The 27,773-nt window shown below is 38.2% G+C and overlaps 1 protein-coding gene across 1 annotated transcript in view; it reads left to right on the top strand.

Moving 5' to 3' along the window:
- The window catches only part of Kpna1 (karyopherin subunit alpha 1), a 65,674-nt gene that overhangs the window by 26,289 nt on the left and 11,612 nt on the right, over positions 1-27,773 (top strand). Inside the window, exons 3-10 of the mRNA XM_008842940.2 lie at positions 6,317-6,424; positions 11,526-11,625; positions 16,504-16,598; positions 23,214-23,345; positions 24,404-24,492; positions 24,799-24,898; positions 25,463-25,626; positions 27,480-27,558. Coding sequence (XP_008841162.1) covers positions 6,317-6,424; positions 11,526-11,625; positions 16,504-16,598; positions 23,214-23,345; positions 24,404-24,492; positions 24,799-24,898; positions 25,463-25,626; positions 27,480-27,558 — 867 coding nt within the window. The remainder of the gene's footprint in view (positions 1-6,316; positions 6,425-11,525; positions 11,626-16,503; positions 16,599-23,213; positions 23,346-24,403; positions 24,493-24,798; positions 24,899-25,462; positions 25,627-27,479; positions 27,559-27,773) is intronic.

Raw genomic sequence — 27,773 nt, 5'->3', positions numbered from 1 at the left:
ATATAATTTCATAAGAGCATACATATATATAGCTAAAAGTTACTTGACAAACAGCAAAGCCAGACAGGCGATACCTTCAGTCGAGGTGTTGGCCAGGATTGATAAAGGCTCTTCCAGATAGTAACCGAACATACTACTGGAAAAATGAACAGCAGACCCCAATTCTATCCAAAGGAATACTGACAATGGATTGCCGTAGATGAGGAACAGCTGCTCCTCCTGGAACAGGGACCTCTGGCTGACTAGATTTACCAGAAGGGCAGATGGGGGGAATGGATGGGGGTGCTGACAGCACAGTGGACAGTGGCAGGGATAGCAGAGTATGGAGGCTCTAGTGAGAGAGGAAGGCTGTCTACCTGACAAGTTTGTATTCATGCTCAGATGCTGAGGAGCTCAGAAGGCGGGCAACTGTGACCTGTAATAGTCATGTATGTAGAGATTAGAAATGCATTTGAAAACGTCTCAATGTCAATAGGCTTGGAATGAATTTTTCTGTATGAAACTGTGTGTTTTGACAATGAAGTGGAGATCTTTTTTAAACGTTGGAACCTCATTTAATTTTATGTCTTATAGAGTTTATAATGAGTAAAAGATTATATAAGCATAATAATTCATCTGTAAACCTAGAAATGTACAGCCAATTTTGAAAGAGATGTATCCTAGCTCAGAAAAATGTTATTGAATAGGTTAATGCTGTTGTAATGAAATGCTTCTTTTAATTAAAAAAATAAAAAAAAAGTGGCAGCTGGAGAGATGACTCAGTCGTTAAGAGCACTAGCCACTTTTCCAAGGACCAGCGTTCAGTTTCCAGCACCCACTTGGTAGCTCACAACAGTCCATAACTCTAGTTCCAGGGAACTCTAGTTCTGGTTTCCATAGGCATTGTATACACATGGTACACTTACACATAAAATTTTTTTAAAGGTGGGGGTTGTCAGAGTGGCTAGAAGAAACAAGACCCAGGGTGAGCAAGATGGCTCTGCACATAAAGACACTTGCTGATAAGCCTGGTGACCTGAGTTGAATCCTTGAGAACCATGTGGTAGAAGGGGAGAACTGATTCCCTTAAACTGCCCTTGACTTCCACAAGTACACCATGGCATGGCCATGTATTCACACACATATGCACAAAAGTAAATTTTTTTTTTTAAAAGGCCCAACCATATTTTGCCTGTTAAAAGTCCATTTTATAGTTTTTTTTAATTTTTTTTTATTTTATTTTATGTGTATGAGTGTATTGCCTGCATGTATTGTGAGTGCACCTATGTTGTGCAATGCCACAGAGGTCAGAAGAGGGCTTCAGATTCCCCTGGCACGGGAGTTAAGGACAGTTCATAGCCACCATGTGGGTACTGGGAGTTGAACCTGGGTCCTTTGCAAGAGCAGTCAGTACTTCAACTGCTGAGCCATCTCTCCAGCCTGTTATTTATTTATTTTTTTTTTATGTGTATGAGTGTATTGCCGACATGTAGGTAGATGCACCCTTGTCATGCAATACCCGTGGAGGCCAGAAGAGGGCATTGGATTCCCCTGGAACTGAAGTTACAGACAGTTGTTAGCCACCATGTGGGTGCTGGAAATTGAACCTGGGTCCTCTGCAAAAGCAGTCAGTACTCTTTAACTGCTGAGCTATCTTTCCAACCCCTAAAAGCCCATTTTAAATATAAAGAATCACACAGCTTATAAAGAAAACAAAAAAGATCATGTTAACCCTAATCATAAGAAAATTGGGGGGGAATGTAATAAATAGAGACAAAACAGACTTCAGAGAAACAAAACAGGAAGGGTAGACAAGAAGATTACATGGCAAGAGGTATGTAACTCTCAAGAAAATTTAGCTTACTGTGATAAAGTATGGAGAGCCATAGGCAAAGTCTAATAGAATTACAGTAAGTGAATTCATTTAGTTGGCAAACTAAGCATCCCTTTGTCAGAAACTTAAAGACAATAAGGATATAACTAAACCCCATAAAATATCAGTTGGCTATAATATAAAATATCAAATATTTTTTATGTATCAAAATATATAATATAAAATATCAGTTGGCTGTATAATATCAGTTGGCTATCAGTACGTCATGCAAAAAGCAAAATATACATTCTTCTTAAGCTCACATGGAACATTCACCAAGATAGACTAAAACATTATGAAACTGGGTCATAAAAAGAACCCTAAGTCATAAATCTATTAAAATATAATAGAACTAAAAATTCATCAGTCAAAGAATAACTCCCAAGAAAAAAATTGTTTTGAACTAAATGAAAAAACACAAGTTATCAAAATGTGTGCGATGAAGCAAAAGTAATGCCTAGAGGAAAATTTAGAGCATCGAATACATACATGAGGGACATGCACAGGTGGCTCAGCAGATACATGCGCTTGCTGGGCAATCTTGAGGACCTGAATTCCGTCTCAGGGACCCACGTAAGGTTAAAAGGATAGAATGAACTCTACAGAATTCTCTTTTTCCATCCACATGTCAGCATGTCATAGACCCCCCCCCCCGACACATTGTACACACAATATTTTTTTAGATACTGTGAACAGATCTATAACTAAAAACTTAAATAGTGGTAGCTCATACCTGTAATCCTGGCATTAGGGAGGTCAAAGCAGAAGGACTGAATGTGAAATGAGCCTGGGCTACATAATGAGACATTATCTCCTGAAATTGATGCTTCCTTCTCTTTAAAAAGCATTTTTATGGGGCTGGAGAAATGGCCCAGCAGTTAAGAGCACCGGCTGCTCTTGCAGAGGACCTGGGTTTGGTTCCTGGCACCCACATGGCAGCTAACAACTGTCTGTAACCCCAGTTCTGGGGGATCTGACACCCTCTTCTGACCTCTGCAGGTACATGACAAAGTACACTTATACACATGCAGCCAAACACTCATACACATAAAATAAAAATAAGTTTAAAAAATGGAAAAGGATTGGAGAGGTGGCTCAGCAGTTAAGAGCATGTATAGTTCTTCCAAGGGACCCAAGTTCCCAGGAACCATATAATCATATGACGTGGCTCACGATCACCTGAGACTCCAGCTCCTGGAGGATCCAACACCTGTGACTTCTGCAGGCACCAGAACTCATATGCATACACCTACATACTGACATACATATATACATATAATTAAGAATAAACCAGAGTCAGTTCTTTCCTTCCACCATATGGGTCTTGGGAATCAAGCTCAGGTCAGGTTGTCAGAATTAAAATAGGATTACAAGATACCCAGCTAGTATCTGAGCATCAAAACTGATTCTTTGCTTGCCAGACGGCAGAAATGAGACCACAGAAGTCATTTATGTTGTGATGACATGTGTTTTATTAACTCTCCTTTTCAGTTTGAGAGTTTATATTCCTGTACTTTTAAAGTTCATTAATTTTTTTCAACAAGTTCTAACTTACCACTGATCTACCCATTAATTTTTCATCTTGAACTTCAGTTTTCAACTACGAAAGTCCAATTCATCCCTTTAATGTCATTAATTTACCTTGTTAACCATGTGGGAACATGGCTATAATAACCATTTTAATGTCATTCTATTCTGATAAATTTAACATCTGTGTCAATGTCAAATGAACATTTTCCTCATGATGGATTGTTTTCGACTGCATATTTTCTCTTGAATATTTTACTTTGATAATACCAAACATTTTTGTGCTCCTATTGATATTCTTGAGTGTTGTTCTAATATATAGCTAAGTAATACTGAAATAGTTTGATCTTTCTGGATCCTGTTTTTGTTTTGTTTTCTGTTGTTTTGTTTTTGTGTTGTTGGTTGGTTGCTTTTTTGAGATAGGCTCTTGCTGTGAGGCCCTAGCTAGCCTGGTACACACCGTCTAGCTCAAGCAGGCCTTCAACACGTAGCAAAGCCCTGCCCCAAATGCCAATATTAGACTTTGATTTTTTTTTTTTCTAAGTAGGTCTGAAGCAGTGCTAATTAATCTCCAGTATCGAAGCTGAGTATTCTACATACATCCTCCATGAAGTACAAGATTTTTAAAAAATCTGGCTAGTGGGCAGAAATACTAGTCCCAGCCCTATGTAAGTGCCAGGCACTGCTCCCCCTAATCTCTTGGAGATCCACCTGCTTCTGCTTCTGGGATGCTGGGATTAAAGGCAAGTGCCGCCACACCCAGCTCTTTGTCTTCACTTAATGTGTATGAGTGTTTTGCCTGCAAGGATGTTAGGGTAGTATGTGCATACAAAGCCCACAGAGGTCCAAATAGGTTATTAGATTCCCTGGTGTTACAGATGGTTGTTAGCTGCCATGTGGGTCCTGGAAACTGAATCCTGGTCCTGTACAAGAGCAGCCAGTGCTCTTAAACACTGAGCAATCTCTAGCCCCACCTTGAACCTTAGATTTCTCAGGAGATCTTTTATTTCTTTTTAACTTTTGGAATATTTTATTTATTGTGTGTGTGTTTTCAAACTCCCTTTAAAAAAAATTTTTTTTTTTTTAATGGAGGTACCTGGTGTTGGTAGACTAAGCTATCTCTTCAACCTCTGGACTGAAAGTTTCAAGGAACAATAATATGCTAAGGACTCTAATGAGTAAGAGGGCAGCAGTTGATCAAGTGCTTGTCTTTCAAGTGTGGGGACTTCAGTTCAATCCCAGGACTCATGTGAAAAATCCATGTGTTGTAACACATATTTGCAACCCCCTCACTGGGGAGTTGGAGATAGGTGGGTATCTGGGGTTCAATGACCAGCCAGCCAACCCTGATTGTCAAGTGAGAGATTTTATCTTTAAAAACTAAGGTAGAGGACACCTCAGGAATGACACTCAAGATTGAGTTCTGGCCTCTACACATGTGTATACACTTGAATGTGCACTCCCCCCCCCAAACACATGCATGTACATACATATGTACATGTGCCCACACAAACACACACAAGTTTTCAGTCTAATAATTCCACCATCTCTGTCATATCCCACTTTGATTCTAACAGTGTTTTAAAACTATTATTCTTTTATTTATTTATTGTTTTTGTTTTTTGTTTGTTTTCCTTTGGTCTTTTTGAGACAAGGTTTCCTTGTGGCCCCAGCTGGCCTGGAACTCACTGTAGACCAGGCTGGCCTTGAATTCACCTGCCTCTGCCTCCTGAATGCTGGAAATAAAGGCATGCACCACCATGCCTGGCCTTTTATTCTTTTAATATGCCTTGTAATTATTTTAATAGATGGCCATAATAGACTATGTAAAAGGAGTTGATATAAGTAAGTGGCTTTGATATTAGAGTAGTGCTATACCCATAAGTAATGCTATCCACATAGAATGTGGTATGAGTCATGTCCTGTCCCCCAGTCCATGTCCCCATTTCCCCCTTGCCCCATTTGGCCTTATACATGCTGGTCAAGCACTCCAGTACCTAGCTACATCCACTCTGCTTCTCTCTTCAGGAAGAATCTGACAGTCATTCATCTATACTGAGTCAAAGAATACCTTCTGTAGAACTTTGGTATTGTCTGAACTGTTGATCTGTCCTCTTTAGTACTCTGCTCTATATATTCTGAGTCTTGCCTCCTCGCTTGTAGGTCTCTTTGTTTCCATTCAGGGAAAGTCTAAGCTTTGGTTGGATGTTCTCTCCCTGTGCAGCCTGGAAACCGCACCCTTGTGTTGATCTTGTGTGTTTCTTTGAAAAATCGCACCCTTGTGTTGGAACACATTATTTAATGTAATCTGTCTGCTCTGTCGTTTAGGATAAGAGGATAGGTTACCATTTCTCTTAACATGGCTTGATGACTTAACTGTGATGCCCAGGACTCAAGGGCATATAGTAGATGGCACCATACTGGGTGGCTTTGCAGAGAACTATTGTCCTTTGTTTCAGCAAAGTAATGAGTGCTTTAAAAATACTCTTCAGATAGTCATCCTTTGTTGTTGTTGATTCCTAGAGATTGGTAAGGCTAGAAACCTCAATGTACTTAGTCTCTGAATTCTTAAGATGGAAGTATTAAATCATTATAATACCATTTTTACCATTTTTTTTTTTTCTGATGAATTGTAATTGCCTGTTTCAGACTAACAGATGAGAGAATTGGTCAGGCATGTCCAAGGTCTTGTTTGCAATCTTTTTTTTTTTTTTTTAAATTATCATTCAGTGTCAGGCCTCTCAGTTAAGTTTTATGCTCAAGCATTGGCTGTATATAGGGAGGTAGTTAATTGTATTCACTTACACCACTGTAAAGAGAGGAGTCAATCATTCCTCATCAGGAAACACTTAGAGGTGTAGTGCAAGCTTTAGAATTCATGAAATGAGTTTCAGAATTACATTTATAACAGTTTTTTTTTTTAAATATACTTTTCAGTTATTCAAGCGTAGAAATGTGGCTACTGCAGAAGAAGAAACAGAAGAAGAAGTTATGTCTGATGGTGGCTTTCATGAGGCCCAGATTAATAACATGGAGATGGCACAGGTAAGTATGATAATGAACTCTGTTGTTTTTGAGATGAAGGTTAGAAATGTAGGTCTTTGAGTTTAATAGAAAGACTAAGTTAATTGGGCATGGCCATATCTGTCTATAATCCCAGTACTAGGGAGTCAGAGGTAGGAGGGTAACACGTTTGAGGTCTTCCTGGGCATCATAGACCCTGTCTGAAAAGCAAAACAGAACAAAAAGCAAACAAACAAAACTCTTGTAAAGAATACATATGTTGGGCCAGGTATGGTGGCATATGCCATTAAACCTAGCACCAGAGAGGCTAAGACAGATCTCTGTGAGTTCAAGGCCAGACTGGTCTATATAGTGAGTTCAAGGCCAGCCAGGGTTACATAGTGAGACCCTGTTTTGTTTTGGTTGTTTTTTTTTTTTTAAAAAGAGGAATGCATGTGTGTTGAAATATGTACAATGTGTCAGTCTAAAAAATGGGCCAGTGAGATGGCTCAGTGGGTAAAGAAGCCTGCCATCAGGCTGAAGATCTGAGTTTGATCCCTGTGACCTATTTGGTGGAGAGAGAAAACTGACTCTCTCATGTTGTCTTCTGGCCCCCATGTGCATGCCATGGCATGTGCCCTCATCTCCAAAGTTGTGATAATAGGCATTTATGTTTCTTTAACATCTTAAAGCTTATAGCACATCTTGCTGGAACCATACCTTTTTTCTTTTTTTTTTTAGTTTAATAATTTTATTTAAAAAATATTTTAATATTTTTATTTTATGTGTATGAGTGTTTTGCCTGCATGTATAGACATGCTCCCATGTTGTGCAGTGCCTGCAGAGGTCAGAAAAGGGTGTTGGATCTCCTGGAACTGGAGTTAGAGATGATTGTTAGCTGCCATGTGGATGTGGAATGAGACCTGGTCCTTTGCAAGAGCAGCCAGTGCCCGTAACCACTGAGGTATCTCTTTAGCTTTTTTTCTTTTTAAAAAAAAAATTTTGGAGGCTGGTGAGAGATGGCCCAGTGTTAAGAGTACTAACTGCTCTTGCAGAGGACCCGGGTTCGATTCCCAGCACCCACATGGTGGCTAGCAACCATTTGTAACTCCAGTTCCAGGGGAATCCAACACCTGACCTTCATAGGCATTGCATGACACAGGTGTACATACATACATGCACGTAAAACACTCATACACATTAAGTAAAAATAATAAAATATATTTTTAAAAAATTTTGGATTTATTTTTATTTTATATACATGACTATTTTCCCTACCTATATATAAGTGCACCCATATCATGCAGTATCCATAGAGGGCATTGGATCCCCTGGAACTGGGGTTACAGATGGTTGTTAGCCACCATGTGAGTGTTGGGAACTGAACCCAGATCCTCTGCAAGAGCATCCCTTGCTCTTAACCACTGAGCCATCTCTCCAGGCCTCCCCCTCCTTTTTTCTTTTTAACTTTGCATTCTTTAATTTAGACCTGTGGTTTCCATGGTAAGGATGGAATTTGAGTTTTATATCCTGAAGTAGATAAGGCCTGAATTTAAAGCACAGTAGTTACAGGTTCAAGTTCTTGTAATTTACTAGAATAGGACTTGAGAAGTCACTTACCATCACTGAATGAACCCTGAACAGAAAAGAGCTTAACTATCCATGAGGTAGCTTAGCTTGTGATTGGTACCCAAGGGTGGGTGGTGGCACACTAGCCCAGTTAAGTCTTCTGTTTTGAAATATTGAACCTGCAGATAAATACAAATAAGAACTAGGAAGTAACTAAGTTTGAGAGATAAAAAGAAAATGGATTCCAGAGTTGCCCTTACATCCTAAAGTAAATTAAAGCTGTATCCATACTGGGAAATACAAAGTAGTCTATACAAATTACAATTTGGAGTATGTAGTCTTTTAATAATAGATCATTAAAATTTTTTGGTTTTGTTTTGTTATGTGTATGAGTGCTTTGCCTGCACACATGTAAGTACACCCATGCATGCAATGCCTGTTGAGGCCAGAAAGACGTGCTAGATCCCCTGGAACTGGAGGTGTGGATGATTATTAGCCACCATATGGGTGCTGAGAACCAAACCTGGATCCTCTGCAAAAGGAGCCATTGCTCTTAACCTCTGAGTCATCTCTAGCCCAGGAGATCATTCTTAAACTATAAGTGGAGAGAATAAGAAATAAAGATGTACACAGAGATAGGTAAATGCTAAACCTGTTATCTCTACATAGGATCATAAAAATAGCTATAGTTAGGAGAATATTTCAGAATGCTTATCAGTGCTTAACTCTGGGTAGTAATTATAATTGTATTACCCAAGGTTTCATTAGAAAACAGAGAAACTGTGTGTGTGCATGTGTGCTGGGAATTGACCTGGAACCTTGGGCATGCTAGACAAGCACTCTGCCAATGTGCTGCATCCTTATCTCCACAATGGTGCTTTCAAACTGAGTAATTTGAGAATATATTAAGGAACTATTAGTGAGGTTTTGTGGAGAATATTATAGATTAATCCTTAAAGGAATTGAGGGAAGAAGTGGTTCTTTTTAAATTATTTGTATGAGTATATGTCTGTGTAGGTATGTATGTATGTGTGCAGGTACCTGAGGAGGCCAGAAGAGGGCGTGGGATACCCTGGAGTTGGAGTTACAGGCAGTTGTGAGCTGTCCTACATGGGTGCTGGGAATTGAAAATGAGTCTCTGCAAGACCAGTATGTACTCTTAACCACTGAACCAGAGTTCCTCAGAGAAATCAGTGAAGAGGGAGGGGAGGATTTTGAGGATGTGGCTTAGGTCATTGGGAGCTGGCAACCATAAATTCTGTAGAGCAAGTTGGCAGACTGGAAATTTTAGGTAAGACTAGATGTGCAATCTGAAGGCTGAATTCCCTTCACTCCAGGAAATTGCACTCTTTCCTAAGGCCTTCAACTATTTGAGGTCAACCCACTCTATAAGGAGCAATTTAAATGTTCAATCACATCTGAAATATTTTCATAGCAACATTTAGAACAGTATTTTACCAGATAACCTAGTTGACACATAAAATTAGTCATGCAAGTCAACTTATCTATTAGACATCCACACACATCTTATACCGTATTGACTTTCGAAGACAGCAAGAAAGTTGTTTTTCTTCCCTTAAATGGTATAGCTTTTCTGTATAACCAACTCTTTCCTCAGAAGAGAATGCAAAACTCTTTGGGCAATGTTAACTCTTCTTGATGTCCTGTAACTTAAATACCATGATGTAAATCTGTCAGAGAATATAAGAGGGAAGAAAAAGATAGCTTTTTATTATATATCTCAATATGTATAATACTAACAAACACACACATAGGTGTGTGGCTGGTTCTGTGCATATGAAGATATTCATAGCAGTCACTTAGATACCATTCTTGCATTTCTGATCTTATGCAGAATGCTTTATGTATTCCTGTCTCACTGTGTAATAGCTGGCGTTAAATTCTCTATCCCCCTGCCTCAGCATCGCCCTGCTTGGGTTACAGGCATGTGCTACCACACATCTCCCTAATGTGAATTTTTCAAGTATTAGATGTTGTTTACCAACAGTAAACTCTACAGTATTTGTAAAATCCAGTGCAAATTTCTTCAGGACTCATCTGACTGTAACCTTCCTTAAAATAAGAACTTTGTTTTTTTGTGATGCTCTTGAATGGAGAGCTCACTGTTGATACTTGGCATAGATTATAGTAGGAAATGGAAACAATCCTAATAAAATTGGAAGAACACAGTAGGAAACAAAAAAATTAAGACAAAAATAAAATAGGGGTTTTGATTAAGTGTGGGACTCAACTTTGAATCTGGCAGTGGCTAGTCTAGCATATGATTTACATAGGAAAATTATCAACCATTACCATTACTAAGTGTTGAGCATGTACCGTGTGACAGACTGTGTGTTGAAATATTTATGCTATCCTATGAGTATGTACAGTTGTTATATCTTTATGTATCAGTTAAAAACACAGAAGACAAAGCCATTAGCTTTTAAGGAGTTTACATTAAACTAGGGTGGCTCAGACATTAATAAATAACCAGGATAAACACCTAGTAGTGATAGAAGTTTGGCCTATGATTAATTAAGCTGGAGCTGGGAATGAAACTCAGTTGGTAGTCTACCTAGCAGGCATGAAGCCCTGGGTTCAGTCCCTAGCCCCACATAGACTGGCTGTGGTAGCCGTACCTATAATCCCAGCACTCTAGGTGGGGGCAGGAGGTCCCATAGGGAGTTTAAGGCCATCCTGGAATGCATGGTACTCTTTCTCAAAAATAGAATAGAAATAATTAGGAACTGGAGAGATGACTCAGTAGTTTAAGAGCACTGGCTGCTCTTGCAAAGAATGCAAGTTCAGTTCCCAGCACCCACATGGCAGCTAACATCTGTCTGTTAACTCTAGTTCCAGGGGATCTGATGCCCTCTTTCTGATCTCCTTGGGTAGGATTGCATGACATGAGTACACTTACACTCATGCAGGCAATACATTCATACACATAAAATTTAAAAAATGAATTTTAAAAAAGAATAGAAATAACTGAAGTAGAAATATATAGCAACTGCTTTAGATTTGAGTGTCATGAAAAACCTTTTTTCAAAAAAAATATTTTCATTTTATGTGTATGAGTGTATTGCCTGCATGTATGTGAGTTGCACCCATGTCATGCAAAAACGTGGAGGTCAGAAGAGGGCTTCGGGATTCCCCTGGAACTGGAGTTAAGGACAGTTCATAGCAGCCATGTGGGTGCTGGGAATCGAACCTGGGTCCTCTGCAAGAGCAGTCAGTCTCTTAACCCCTGAGCCATCTCTCCAGCCCCATTAAAAACCTTCTAAAATTTAATGTTTGATTTTGATAATACAAGCCAGACACATGATGAGCTAAGTGAGGAGGGGTAATAAGCTTGCTGTGTCAGTATTTACTGTGTGGTTTGCTTTCTCACTGTTGTGTGCTTCTTAGTAACAGACGATTATACTTCACATGCCCATGATCTCACATAGTTTTGCATGTAAAGATCTTTATGTAACTTTTGGAAATGTATGATTAATTTGGCAGCATTTTGTTACCTTTGCATTGAATTAAGCTTAATATTGTGTTAACGTTTGCTTTTTTGTTTGTGATCCAGGGTGGTGTCATTACTTCTGACATGATTGAAATGATATTTTCTAATAGCCCAGAGCAACAACTTTCTGCAACTCAGAAATTCAGAAAACTGCTTTCAAAAGGTAAATCTTGAATTTAGTTTTTCATCTTCATATAAACTATTCCTTGTCCATAATCTCTTCTTACATATTCAGGTGATTTGTTTTGGAGTGTGTTTTATGCAGATATGTTGTAATTTGGAGCTGTGTTTTTCATCTCCTTGTTTATTTATGAGATCTTAACAGGACCAGAGGGAACATTACTTTCATTTGGGGACAAAGAACAGACCTTATAGTGAATAGTATAACAGCTTAGGTTGACTGAAATTGAGAAACTATATAGAAAAACATAAATTGCTTGGAAGAGCAGAAAGTACAGATTTATTGGTTACTAGGATAACTCCTCTTTTTGTATAATTAGTATAGAATGGAGTGTGGTATTTGTTACTCTGGGCAAGTAAAAATAATTATGAACCATATTAAAATATTGGTAGTAAATACTGAACTCTACGGTGGTAAGTTATGGTTACTTAAAATCATTAGTATTAAAATATTAATATATATCTTGAAGTTAATAGCAATAGAAATCTACCACAACACACACACAGAAGAAATGATCTTTTGGGCGATAACTTAGTAATTATTCTGAGGTCATGTCCCTTTTCAGCATGCTGAGCCTAATGGTTTTCCCACACAGTGTGGCTTTCTAAGGCATTTTATGACTATTACTTCCCTACATGTATTCTACTTGCCAGCATCCCGTTAAAAAATGTAACTAGCCAGGTGTGGTGGCACTCATCTTTAATTCCAGCACTCAGGAGGCAGAGGCAGGGGCAGGTGGATCTCTGTGAAATGGAGGCCAGCCTGGTTTACATATCAGGTTCCAGGCCAGCGGGGGCTACAGGGAGACCCTGATTCAAAAAGACAAAAAAAAAAAAAAAAAGAAGGTAGCTTGAATGTAGCTGTCCTTGTTAGTGTAGTTGCTGATGAGATTACCTTCCTTGTCCTGAGACTATCTGTTCCAGTATTAGACTAAGAACATGAGTTTAGTAGTCTTGACATAGTTATGTTTCATTGAATTTTCAGCAAAGCAAATTCTCTAGTTCTTTTCTTTATGGACTGCAGTTCGAACTTAGGAATGTTCTAGTTTCCCTCTTGTTTTGTTTTGTTTTGTTTCTGGAGACAAGGTCTTACTATAAAGTCCTGGCTGCCTGGAACTCACTATATTATAGACTAAACTGTCCTCAAATTCATAGAGATCTGCTTGTGTCTGCCTCCTGGCATTAAAGGCATGTACCACCATGCCCACCCTAGTTTTAATTTTGTTGCTGTGATAAAACATCCTAGCCATAAGCAACTTAGGGAGGAAAGAGTTCGTTTGACTTACAATCTCAGGTCACAGTCTATCACTAAGATAAGTCAATGCAGGAACTTGAAGATAGGCCTGCTTTTATTCTACACAATTACCTCTGACCAAAGGACTCACTTCATGGCCAAAGAAGTGCAACAAGAACCATGGCTAGCAAGCAGGTTTATGCTCAGCTAGCTTTTTTTCTTTTTTTTTTAATTGCATTTTTGTGCATTTCATACAATATGTTTTGGTCATATTTAGACCTCATCCCCTATCTCTTCCCCCCATATCTTCCCTCCTCCTGCCACCAGATTTCATGCATTCTGTCATATATGTTAAAGCCAATCTAGTCAAGTTTTTGTACTTAAATGTCCTTCAGTGTGAGTCCATCCACTGAAGCCTGGTCAACCTTTCTTCAGCTAGCTAACTTTTTTTTGGTCTTTTTGAGACAGGGTCTCCCTGTAGCCCCAGCTGTCCTGGAACTCACTATATAGACTAGCCTGGCCTTGAACTCACAGAGTTCCACCCGTCTCTGTCTCCAAAGTGCTGGGATTAAGGGCGGGCACCACCCTGGCTAGCTAGCTTTCTTACACAGCTCAGGACCACCTGCCTAGAGAATGGTGCCACCCACAGATAATGCTCTCAGGCCAATCTGATGTAGACATTTCTTCAGTTGAGATTCTCTACTCAAATAATTTTATATTATGTTGACAGTTAAATCTAACCAGAACAGTGAACTCATGTGGATTTTTCAAAATTCCCTTTGTAAAAATATAGTGACTGGGCTGTCCAGATGGCTCAGCAGGTAAAGGCATTTGCCTCCAAGGCTCATGACCTGAGTTTGATCTCTATAATCCATGTAAAGGAACTTCAGAGCCAATGTCCATTATCCTCTGACATCCATATGCTTGCTGTGGCCCATGGATCCACACACAGTCATACACACACATACACAAGTAAGTGTAAAAAAATTAAAGGGCAGTGTATAGTTACATATAGTTGCTGGGCTGGGTGTGAAAGTGCCTGCCACATCAGGAGGTTGAGGCAGAAGTCTGGGAGATTAGGCCACCTAAGCAACACAGTGAGACCACATCATAAAACATAAAAACAGTCACATGCTGTGGGGTAGAATGTGGCTTATTGGTAGACTGCTTACCTATCATGCACAAGGCCTGGGGTTTATTCCTATCAATGCCAAACAACAATAGAAAAAAAAAATGCTGAATTTTGCTTTGTTCTTAAGACTTGTCAGTTTTCATATATTATTTTTATATAATATTTCTGTAAATCAGAATATTAACTAGTATGTCTTTATTATTATCAAGTTTGTTACGTTTGAATGATTGATAAAGAATGTTGAGCCAGGCAAATGACATAATTAGAATCCTTTCTTTTGTACGAATCAACATTAAACCAGTTAAACTTTTCTTTTGGTCTTTTTGAGACAGGTCTCCCTATAGTCACAGGTGACCTAGATTTGCTATGGAGACCAGGCTGGCCTCGAACTCTCAGAGGTTTGCCTGCCTCTGCCTCCGAGTGCTATTAATCACCTGTGAAAAACAACAGAAAAAAAAAAAATTGTGTATGGGCTGGAGAGAAAGCTCAGCGCTCTAGAGCACTGGCTGTTTTTGCAGACCAGGGTTCGAATCCCAGCACCCACATGGCAGCTAATAACCTTCCATAACTCCAGTTCTAGGGGGATCCGATGCGCTCTCCTGGCCTCTGCAGGCATTGCTCTACACAAGTGCACTTACATATAGGCAAAATACACACATAAAATAAAAATAAAGGAAAACAGCACCGGACGTGGTGTGCACGCCTTTAATCCCAGCACTTGGGAGGCAGAAGCAGGTGGATCTTTGTGAGTTCAAGGCCAGCCTGGTCTACATAGTTCCAGGACAGCTGGGGCTACAAGGAGACCCTGTCTCAAAAAGATAAATAAATAAGTAAATAAATAAATATAATAAATAAATAAATGACCCTGTCTCAAAAAAGATAAATGAATGAATGAATGAATGAATGAAAACAATGATGAAAAACTCTATATGAGTGTTTTGCCTGCATGTATTTAGGTGCTCTGTGTGTGTGTGCAATGTCCACAGAGGCTAGAAGAGCATTGGATCCCCTAGAACTGAAGTTGCAGATAGTTGTAAGACAACCATGTGAGCGCTAAGAATTGAACCTGGGTTCTCTGCAAGAGCAGCATTCCTCTTAACAACTGAGCCAGCCCCACCTTTTCTTTTCCTTTTTTAAAAATAGGGCTGGAGAGATGGCTCAGGGGTTAAGAACACTGTTATTGCAGAAGACCCAGGTCCGAATCCCAGCCACCCGCATGGCAGCTAACAACTGTCTGTAACTCCAGTTCCAGGGAATCCGACAGCCTCTTCTGTCCTCTGTGGCTGTTGTACCACATGGGTGCACTTACTTATGCAGTCATAACACTCATAACACATAAAATAAAAATAATAAGTAAAATATTTTAAAAAATAGGTCTGATCTAGCACAGGCTGGCCTACAATTTGCTGTGTAGATGAGGATAACCTGAACTCTTGATCTTCCTCTATCTTTCAAGTGCTAGTGTTATAGGTATATACCACCATTCCTATGTTAATCTCTTTAGTATATTTTAAATTTATTTTTATTTTATGTGTGTCAGTGTTTTGCTGCCTGCATTTATGTAAGTACACTCATGCATGCAGTGCCTGCAGAGACCAGAAGAGGGCATCAGATGCTCTAGAACTGGAGTTGTGGATGGCTGGCTGTTAGCCACCAGGTGGGTCCTGTAAACTGAACCTGGGTCCTTGAAAGAGCAGCAAGTGCTCTTAACCTCTGCACCATTTTTCCAGCCCCTCACTTTCATACCTCTTACTGTAATACTAAGATTCTCCCCAGGTTTTCTAACTGTATTTTTTGGTGTTACTATGTACATAGGAAAGGACAAATCTCTGCTGAAATTATTAGTCTGATTGTTTGATATTTCCTGTTGACTCAATAAGTATTTATTGAATGACAGCTTACCCATATTATCGTAAATGAAAGTAAGGTTAATTTGCGAGCAAAATACATGTTTAGTGAATTCTTGCTGGCACTTTCTTGTTACGACTGGTGGGAAATTCTGTAAGTGCATTGAAAGTCCTGTAATCTAGTTTCCCTAGGCAGGTATAAACAACACACAAGATTGAAACCTCGTGTACTGAAAAAGGACTAGAGGAAAGTCTTGCCACAACGCTCATGGTAGTTGTCTTTGAGTTTCCTAAAATAGTAAAAGCATTAGTTTGAAGATTTCTTGGGGCCTGATGGTGTTGCTCAGTGGTACAATTACTTGATTAGCATACAAGGTCTGACACTGCATATATACACACATGAGATTTCATCTGCATAGCAGAAATAAGGAATTCTGCCCTCTTCATTTTCATATTAAAGCTTATCGTCTCTTTGTGAAATCTTTCAAGCCAAGCTACTCTCAAAGTGATCAGACTAAATATTAAGTGTTTTGTGGGATAGATTTCTAATATGAAAGCTGGTAAATGAAGAGAGAGAGGTATTGTGAATAATCTTGATTTATAAAGTCCTTATATTGAAATGTCTTATTTTATTTTATGGGGAAACAGAACCTAATCCTCCTATTGATGAAGTAATCAGCACACCAGGAGTAGTGGCCAGGTTTGTGGAGTTCCTCAAGCGAAAAGAGAATTGTACACTGCAGGTGCGAACATTTTCATTTCTTGCTTCATAATTTAGTTCTTGAAAACTTTATGAGTTTTTATTTAATGTAAATGGAAGATTGTTTATAATGGTTTTCCTGGCAGCTACCTTGTAAACTGCTTGTATAGTTTTGTTACATGTTATGCTGTCCGATTATACTGTCCAGAATTTCTGTCTTTAGCCATGGTTTAAATTTGAAGTCAGTGTAACCAGGAGTCTATGTCGGCTATGTAAAGGTTTTTTGTTTTTTTTTTGAGAGACAGGGTTGTAGATTATACTTGTTTGCTTTCTTAGGATGGTATATATATGTAACATGAACCTGCCCAGAAACTCAGTCATCCCCAAACCTGGTCCTTACTAATTCTTCTACCACCAAAGAGCTGACAAGGATAGCTTTGTCATGAAAAATTTCTGCTTTCAGTTTGATCTTTTACAATTTTACTATATAGTGATTCTCAGAGTAAGTTTACAAGCAACTTGTAACTCACATTCTTTGAGTTACCTAGAATTTTAAAAATATGATTATTTTTCTGAATGAATTTGGGTTTCTACTTTTGTGATTGTTTAAGTAATATACTTCTTTGATGTAGCAGATCGCTTTAATATCTGAATTACTAACAAATACCAAAATATATGTAATCTGATGGGCTCCAACTTTTTAGAGGTACCTTGCTACTGTAAAGTTTGGTTAGGTTGCAAGTAGATCACAAGATGAGATTAAGTTTTCAAAAAAAAAAAAATAGTTACCAATAGTCAGTTAAGGTTACTCCTACCCTCTCTGCTCTTGACTGGAACATTTTTTAAAATGGCAGTCCCTGTCCTAGACAAGGGTCAGACCATTATAAATGATTTGTAAATTTTAATGCTTTGTCTTGGTATTTTCTCTCCTCCTATTCCATCTTTCTCTTTCTTTTACATCTTTATTGCGGTGATGAATTTCTTCCAGAGGAAAAGGAAGAATTCCAGAAAAGGTAGAGTACTTCACTGTCCCATCAATTTTTCTTCTCCAGTTTGACATTTAACCAATCCCTGTTTTTATTTGAATTGAGATTCTGTTTTGCTAGCTGCCTCCTGGACTGTAATTCTGGTCCCATCTAAGGCCAGAATCACCAGACACCTCAAAAACCATGCATGCTGAGAGCAAGGGAACAGATTTTTTTTCTCAGAAAAAAGGAAATCCAGACAACCAACACTGCAGAGAACAGAGCCTGAGCCCCTAAGCAACCTGCCAAGAAAACCAGAGGGACCAAGAGAGGAGACTTATTGCAGTTTATCATTTGAAATGCTTTGTAGGAAAAGGGAGGTAGGGAAAAATGATCATTTTGTTCATGATGAAAAACCTGTTGCTTTCCAGTCTCTGGGAATGAGTGTAGAGGTACTGATTGTATATATGGATTCTAGCAGGTTTTATTAGGTGATTTTAGAGATCCACTTCCTTATTCATTAAAGAAAGAAGGTAGAAGCTTCTAGACTTAAAATGGAAAAAGTTGTAAAAATGAAATCTCCCTTTCCTACATTCTCCTGCTCTAAAAGGAGTATGGTGTGTTCATTGCCCTCTCATGGCTAAAGTATGTATTTAGATTCTACACTGTTTTGTGATTCAGTACTCTAGTAGTAGAACTTAATACACTTGAAGGGGAAAGCCATCTGATAATTCATCTGATTGGCTATATAAATTTCTAGATTCCAGTCTTACTAGTACAAACTAGTAATCAGGCTGAAAGACAAAAATGATTACTCTAGAAGTGAACACCTCATGATTTTCCCCTTAACTAGTCTAAGACTGAGAAATAATCAATCTGTTTATTGAGTTGTCTCCAGCTTTTCCTTCTGTACATTAAGCACAGCATGGCAGCCTCTGTTAATTATGAGTAATGGGTAACCTTGATCATCTCCAAAGTGGTGAGAATATATACACCCAGGGAGACTTACAGCCAGGAGACATTTTGTTCTGCCATGTTTTCAGATGATTAGATGTGCTCTGGAAAGCTTGGAGGGCATTCCTTTGTGGTTTTAGAAAGTACTAAGATGTAAGGTAGCCCATATACACCTGCTTGTTTACTAGAGATCAATTTATGTCTTTGGAATAAGGCTTTTGCCATTTTTCTTGCAGAAAGTCACAGAATACTACATGGTACTAAGGAGATTTGATGGCTCAGTTCAGTAATAAATCCCAGAGAGGATTAATTTCTTCATTCCATAAAGAACTGAGTTCTAGTGAAAAGTGTCTTTACTACCATTTTGACTTCTTACACCAGTGAAGTACCTCAAATCAGGGAGTTAAAAACGCCTCCTTGTTTGGGGCATCAGTACCCAGATACTTACTTGCCATCAAACTGGAGGTGAATGTGGGTGGAATCCAGGATTTTGGAAGCATGCAGTGCCTTAGCTTAAGAGCATTTCTCCAGCTTAGCGACATGCTTGAGCCTTTGGGCATAGGACTGTTCTACTTTACGATGTGTTTTGTGGGCCCACTTTGAGTTCAGGCCCTGCATATTTATACTGTCTTCTGTAGTGCTATGGTGTACTGCATTGCCAAACCTTTAATAAACGATTATAAAAAATACCTAGAAATAGCAAATAGCTTCCTGTTTCTAAACACTAGAAAGAGGTACTCCTCCCAAATTATAAATTTGAATTAAGTTGCCTTAGTTTTTCTCTTTCATGCCTTTCTTGACCCCTCTAAAAGCTTAGTGTAATAAACTGCAGTAAGCCTTCATCCTCCTGTTCCTTTTCCCATCTCCATTGATCTCTCTGCTTTTCCTAGAGGGTTGCTCAGATAACTCAGGCACTGTTCTCTGCAGAGTTTGATAATCTGGGTTTATTTTTCTGATGTGAGCCTTTCTTTTCACTTGCTCTCCAGGTGAGCCTGGCATTTGCTAGGAACCAGAGTGGAACCGGCAAAGTGGCCAGCAACAGAGTCCTGATCCAAATGGAGAAAGGGAACCAGGCGTACCTCAACCTGGAGTGGGAAACTTGATAGGAGGTCAGAAGTACTTCAGCTTTGGATTCTCATTTCCCTTATTAAAGGAACTGAGCACCAGAAGGTAGAGACACAGAAAGAGGAGAGAGAGAAAACATCTAATCTTAAGAACACAGATTTCAGTTGTAACCTTATTTTAGCAAGTTCTATGAAGAACAATAGCGGAATAATAATTTAGAAGCAGTTATAGCTACATGCTAGGTTGTTCCTCTGATTCAGTTCTTGGATTATTAAGAAACAGTCATGAAATAACACAGAGGAAGTGAAGGTTGTAGTTATTTTATCCACTATTTGTTACCTTTGGTAATAACATTTCTTAAATGTTCTCCTCCCCCCCTTTTAGGTTGTTTCCTCTGAGTTACATGATTAAATTGTTAATGTTGTAACTGTTTCTGTCTTTTCTGTATGTATTTGTATTCACCACCAGTTTGGGTCTTCCATTTTGAAATCTTTTTCTGATTAAATTCTAATCTAGCAGCAGCCGAGCATGGTGGTACATGCCTTTAATCCCAGCACGTGGGAGGCAGAGGCAGGTGGATCTCTGTGAGTTCAAGGCCAGCCTGGTCGATAGTGAGTTCCAGGCCAGCTGGGGCTACAGGGAGACCCTGTCTCAAAAAAGACCCCCCCCCCAAAAAATCTAATCTTGCAACCCAGGACTGAAATATTAAAAACAAGACCGTAAATCTTAGTGGAATAATTTACGGCGTAGACCATGAGGAAAGGGCATCTAGGTAGTTTAAATCCAATTTTTAAAACTAATATTTGCATATTAAACACATTTGGTAGCCACTGCTTCCAACAAGCTTATACTTCAGAAGGGAATTCTGTCTTCTTTTTCTCCTAAACGCGCATATATATATATATATATATACCTCACAAATGGAGTATTAATGAATGTTCATAAGGCCAAAACATGTAATTGGGGTGTGTGTGTGTGTGTGTGTGTGCGCGCGTGTGTGTGTAAATGCCTTATTGATTCATGGATGCTTTCAGTGGCTCTCTGGTTATATTTATCTGCTTCTGTTCTTACATACTAAAACTGCTTTTTAATTTCTATTCTTGAATCATCTCTGCATTCAGAGATTAGCATCATGATTATTTACTTAAAATAAGCATGGCTCTGGCACATTACCTTTTTGTGAAGGGATATTTCTAATTTTTACCATCCATGTTCAGCTGTTACTTATTTTCCTATTCATCATCGCTCTTCTCTTTTCCTAATTTATTCACTTAAGTAGGTTCTAGAATCCTGTCTCATTTTCTCTGAAACCTTTGGTACTAAACTCAGCAGTATGAACCTTGGCACCAGCTAGTATTCTAATTCATTTTTCCCAGTTATAATTCTTTATATGCCTCATATCTATTCAGGTTATTACTATAATTTTTACTCCACAGTCTCACTGTAATCCTGTCACTCTTTCTAGGCTGCTTTTCTTCATAGATTTTATTCCTTTTGACTTAATCTCCACTATCTTTGGTAACTGTTTTGAACTTTGAGCCTGCCTTTTGGTTAGGGCAGTCTGCTGTCCTACATCATTTGACTGCGTTTTAAATAATTAATTTTAATAGTGAACTAAAGAAACTGCATTTTAGGCAACTCCGCTCTTTAGCATAAATAATCTTGCACAGTTTAAAATTCCTTTCGCTAGATACTACCACTAAAAATAATTGAAATTGTCTTTTTAAAATTTTACTTATTTTTATTTTACATATATGCGTGTATTGCTTGCATGTAGGTAAGTGCATCCACGTTGTACAATGCCCGTGGAGGTTAGAAGAGGCTGTCGGATCCCCTGGGACTGGAGTTATGGTTAGTTGTTAGCTGCCATGTGGGTGCTGGGATTCGAACCTGGGTCTTCTGCAAGAACAACCAGTGCTCTTAACTGCTGAGCCGTCTCTCTAGTCCCTAATTGAAATATTCCTACACTGCTGTACTGGGCATGTTTCAGAGAGACTGAAGAGTTTGAGCATGATTTGGGGCTTAATTTTTTTTTTTTTTTTAAGTCCCTGGATCTTTGTTACAACAAAAATTTATTAAATACAGTGCAGGTTCTCTTTTTGTTGTTGTTTGAGACAGGGTTTCTCTGTAGCCACACCTGACCTAGAACTCACTGTGTAGACCAGGCTGGCCTCAACTGATCTCACAGAGATCCTCCTGCCTCTGTCTCCCAAGTGCTAGGATTAAAAGATATATGCTACCATGCCTTGCTCAGTACAGGTTTTCTTTAACTGGGGTACTCCTAATGTGGAACTCTGCAGTCTTGTAACATAGATAGGGTGGCAGGATGCCTTATATACCTAACATTGTCACCTTTATAGGTTTTTTTCAATATGACCTTTTAGTATCTTCTGCTGTGAATTTGCTGTGGTTCATACAGCTCTGGAATTTGATAATCCAACCATCAGTCTGTTTCTTCCATGTTCCAGTGATTGATGACTTTATTTTCCCTGCGACAGTTACCTTTTGGGGTGGGGTGGGGGATCTTTTTGAGACTGGGTCTCTCTGTAGCCCCAGCTGGCCTGGAACTCCCTATGTAGATCAGGCTGACCATGAATTCACAGAGATCTGCCTGCCTCTGCCCAGCTGACAGCTACTTTTTAATCGATCTAAAAGCTTAGAAGCAAACTCAAGTATATTTTTGGTGTCATGTAATTGAGCTCTCATTCAAAGTTTTAGCACTGAATGGTTGCTTCATTAAAGGGTGACTAGAAAAGAATGACAGAAGGAACTAACTTGAAATTTAGTAAAGTCTCAACTAAAGAGGGACATAAGCTTTCATTCTTGGATTTCTTAATATTAAGCTAAAGAGACAATTAGGGATGTATAAAATAGGTAATATGTTCTATTTTTGTTGGCCACAGCTTTTGTCATATTTTCTATTTACTAGTGCTGTAGACCAGTCTTTATTCAGTTTAACTTTTTCCTCACCCCATAAAGAAAGGAATATTTGGATCTTAGTTTGAAGCTTTCCCATTGGTTAGATGATCTGAGTCAGACATTTTTATAAATTACTTTGCTTTTCTTTTGATCTGCTTCACACTTAGACAGCCTCTTTTTGTCCTTGTTATTGTGGTGTTCTGTACATTTTACACTGACACTCTCCACTTTGCCTGTTCCTTAAAATTGATTTTTATTAGATCATAGACATAGGACAAAACAAAGGAACGTGGGTTGTTCGGGACAGTTTTTCATGTTATTTCCCAGTCATCATGGCCTTTCCATGTAGGCAGTAAGTATTGATGGTTTCTTGTGACTCTGCCCAGAGATATCTGTATACACACACATTTTTAACTCTGTACCTAATACGATATGTTACAAGTTTAAAGTCACTTGTTTCATTTTGTTTCTCTCATTTACGTTTTTGGAGGTCATTCCATGTCAGCTTATGGAACACTTTTTTTTTTCTGTAGTTTCATGGTAACAATACTTTAGTTTAAAATTTTAGGCACCTTTAATATTCCTCTAGATTGAGGCAGCTCTTCTGGAAATTCTTTTAAAATCAATATGGTATTCGGTGGATAGATGATGTGCAGATAATAATCTCAGCCTGTCCGTACAGAAAATATCATTGCTATAAGTAAACAGCCTTCTAAATTCTAATAAGATAATAAAACTTATTTTTATCTTTATAGTTTGAATCAGCTTGGGTACTGACAAATATTGCTTCAGGAAATTCTCTTCAGACCCAGATTGTGATTCAGGCAGGAGCAGTGCCCATCTTCATAGAATTGCTCAGCTCAGAGTTTGAAGATGTCCAGGAACAGGTAAAATATGCAACAAATAAACAGAAGCAGATAAAAGAAAAATGTTCACTTCAGTCTTATTTAGAGCTTGAGTTTGACTACTTGCCCACGATAACTGATAATTCATAGCTTGTCTTGGGTGGTGTTTTAGAAGTATAAATTTAACAAAAGTAAAAAGATGTTAGTGACTCTAGGCATAATTCTTTCTAGCCACATAAATCCGTTTTTTTCCCTTTCAGCTCTGGAATTCATACACCTTTTTAGCTCATAGTTCCACTAAAAGGGCCTTTTCTTAAGAGACTCTAGTTTTAGTATTATAGTCCTCACCACTTTTTCAGAAAAAGACAAAACTGACAGCCTTAATACATTTTTAAGGACAAATCACTGCTAAATGAATATTATTTTCTTTTGTAGTTTCATTGTATATTGAAATATAATAAACCGTACATATTTAAAACTGCACAATAACAGGATGTGTATATACCTGTGAAACCATTATCATGAAATTAGGTTTACCACCATCAAAAGTTTAATTTTATTTAAAATTGGTTTGATTCCCAGCACCCATATGGTGGCTATGAACTGTCCTTAACTCCAGTTCCAGGGGAATCCGAAGCCCTCTTCTGACCTCTGCTGCATTGCATGACACGGGTGCACTCACATACATGCAGGCAATACACTCATACACATAAAATAATAAAATATTTTTAAGAAAAATTTGGTTCCAGTCTGGGAATATTGCTCAGTGATAAAGTACTTGCCTAGCTTATGTTAAGTCCTAAGTTCAAATCCCATCACTCCCAAACAAAGTAAGAATGATTCCTATCTTTACTAAGCTTTAATTTATTCACATTTCCTTTTGCTTATTATATACAGTCATATATAATTTTCTTTTCTTCCTAGAGAGTGATTTTAAGAAAGTTAATAGTCCTTATATAATATATATAGTTAGTCCTTATGTAATATGTTACCTACTACATGGTTTTTATTGTGTTACAGTAATATATTGGTATCTTTTATGAAAGAATTATGAGGGCTTGAAAATACTGGACTGTCATTAATAAATAATTCTTTCACAGGCAGTCTGGGCTCTTGGCAACATTGCTGGAGATAGTACTGTGTGCAGGGACTATGTCTTAGACTGCAATATCCTTCCCCCTCTTTTACAGTAAGTTTCTTTCTTTTTTGACTAATAAAAATGTGGGAAGTATTACATCTGTGGATGTCATTGTGAATTTCCAAATCATATTTTCATTCCAGGTATCTTGTTAACTTGTTAGGGTGATCTGTTGTACTGAAATTCTGAATTAGTTGTTAGAATAAATGAAGTTTGTTCTGAAAGAATGAATAATAGAATTACTGAAGCTTTATTGTTGTAGGGAAAAGTTACTTGAAGACAACCCTTATCAGTAGCACCAATTATCTCCTATAGAGAATTAATATCTTATTTACCATGGGACCATTATATTTGTAGGTTATTTTCAAAGCAAAACCGCTTGACCATGACCCGGAATGCAGTGTGGGCGTTATCTAATCTCTGTAGAGGGAAGAGTCCACCTCCAGAATTTGCAAAGGTAAGCACTGTGCTCTTGGGAAATTGGCAGGGGGAAAAGATGCTCTTGAAAGAATACAGTAACCAATGTTAATGTAACAGAAAGTTTAGATAAAATACAGTGTTAGAAAATGTGTTGATTTGTAGAGGAAAGTCTTTTGATTGTTTTTGTTTTAATTTAGGATCATTTCTCACTGTCAGTAAAAAGCTCCATATTGCTCTTAGAACCTTCACATTTTTTATTGATAACTGATCTAAAAATTTCCCAGTTTTGATTATTGTGAAAGTTCCTTTATCTCTTTGATCTATAGTGTGCTGTGACAAAAATTCTAACTCAAGGGATTGATTGGCATATATAAAACTTACTGAAATAATTTTCCCTGGGTTCTGACTTATCTCAGCTGAGTAAGCTAAATGACCAGTGAGCACAGTCCCAAAGATAGAAATGCCCTGAAACACTTGTAGTCCGTAACTAAAGTGTAAATCACCATAGAACTCTCCCAAGTATCTGTCTGATAGGCTTATTGAGTATCTCACTTATAAATTTTTTTTTTCTATTGAGTTTATAATTGTCTTCCTTTTATAGGTTTCCCCTTGTCTGAATGTCCTTTCCTGGTTGCTGTTTGTCAGCGACACTGATGTACTGGCTGATGCCTGCTGGGCCCTCTCATATCTATCAGATGGACCCAATGATAAAATTCAAGCAGTCATCGATGCAGGAGTATGTAGGAGACTTGTGGAGCTTCTGATGTAAGATAATCTTTAAGAAAGTATTTTTGATGTCCTCCTGTGTCTAATTTCCTTCCTTTTTCTGTGTTATACCGCTCTGACCAAAAGCAACTTAGGGGAGGAAAGGGTTTATTTGGTTTACACTTTACAGTCCTTCAATGAGGGAAGTCAGGGCAGGAAACCTAGATGGACTTACTCCCTGGCTCATGCTCAGCTTTTCTGTTTTCTTATCTTTATCTTTATATGTATAAGAGTTTTGCCTATAGGTATGTAAGTGCACCATGTGCATACAATGCCTGTGGAGGCCAGAAGAGGGTATTAGATCCCTGGAACCAGAGTTATGAATGGTTGTTAGCTGCCATGTATGTGCTGAGACCTGAACCTGGGTCTTCTACATGAGCAACCAGTGCTCTTAACCATTGAGCCATCTCTCCAGTCCCCCAGCTAGCTTTCTTATACTGCCTAGACCTACCTGCCTAGGGATGTTGCCATCTACAGTGAGCTGTGCCCTCTCAAATCAGTCATCAATCAAGGCAGTCTCTCCACAGACATGGCCACAGGCCAGTCTGATCTGGAAAATCCCTCAGTTGAGACTCCCTCAGATTGACTCTAGGCTATGTCAAGTTGACAGCTGAAGCTAACAAGGATACTCTGCTATATTTTCCATGTTGCTAGTATTTTAGTGTTAGTTAATTACACATTTTAATGATTTATTGTGGCTTGACTTATTGTCTTGTTTATATTGATGTCATTTTAGTCTTGTCTTTGAGGTTTAATGACAAATATTATTTCTCTGCTATTATCAGTCCTTCAGCACAATTATTTGGAAAATGTTGGCTGTGTAATTATTTCAGCCCATACTGGATAACTTTATCATCAGCCACTGGAAATCAGAGTGATACTGCTATGAAAAATAGTCATTTATTTTTTTCATTTGGACCTCAACTTAGACCAGTATTCAAACTTTGAATCTTGTTTTTGTAATGCGTTTAGTGATAGAGTGGAAGATGTATTCATGGCATAGAGACTATATTAATCAAATTTTCAGATAATACTTAGAAGTATTAGAAGAAAATATACAGTTACCAGTATTATAGAGAAACGGTATAGTTTCAAGCAACATGAAATTTAGTTCATGTACAAAATAGATCTGGGGGATCTTGCCCCAAATATTGCATGTGAAATTGATAAATATAATACACAAAACACAAAGCTGGGATTATAGCTTGTCACAGACTGGTTGTGGGCTAGTAATGTGGTGCTATTATGAGTTGACAACAACAGTATGGTGCTGCTGAAGTCCACAGAATTCAAAATTTTGGAAATAATCTCCTGTATCCTTTAGTTAATAACGACTATATTTTTCAGTTGTTTCACTTTAGTCATCAAATCTTAAAGTAAAAGTGAAGGAAGTATACTTTTAAGAAGAATGATCAGTCTCATCGAAGGAGAGAGAGAATAGAATCTTTAGGGGAAGTTAAGGCGGTATTGATTTATTTACCTTCTGTACTTAATATGTATCTTCAGATACACAAAGCAGGCATTGTGGAAGGCTCTTTTTTTTTTCTTTCTTTTATGCCTTTTTGAGATAGGGTCTCCCAGCTGGCCTTCAACTCGCTATGTAAACCAGTCTGGACTTGATCTCACAGAGATCCACCTACTTCTGTCTCCTGTGCTATTATTCTACCACACCAGGCTGGTTTTTTTTCTAGGGAACATGAAACATTCTGTCATTGTGATGAGTCCCCTTTAATAGCTATAATCATAAGTGCCTTTCTGCTCTAAAGTCTTACCACATCTTATTTTATTTCTACCCTTAAGAAAAAATACAATGGATAGATGTTGGCTATAACATTTCTTTTTTATGTTTGTAGGCATAATGATTATAAAGTGGTTTCTCCTGCTTTGCGGGCTGTAGGAAACATTGTCACAGGGGATGATATTCAGACACAGGTATGAATAAATTAACTCTTCTCTAAAGTCAGTACCTTGAACTCCATGAGCTTACTTCTGTTACATTGAATTTTGTGTTATTAAGAATAGCTCATTTTTGTTTGCCGGTGTTTTTCAGCACCTCCAGTATCTCTTTGTTTCCTGTTTGACATAGCAATTCTAGGCTCCCTTATGAAATAAATTTTCCTTAAGTAAAACAGATTGTTTCTCCCTGC

This window comes from Nannospalax galili, unplaced genomic scaffold, assembly GCF_000622305.1.
Source record: "Nannospalax galili isolate Female #2095 unplaced genomic scaffold, S.galili_v1.0 scaffold18, whole genome shotgun sequence".
Classification (NCBI taxonomy): Eukaryota; Metazoa; Chordata; class Mammalia; order Rodentia; family Spalacidae; genus Nannospalax; species Nannospalax galili.
The sequence above is the reverse complement of the archived record's forward strand: the minus strand, read 5'-3'. Positions and strand labels throughout refer to the sequence as shown.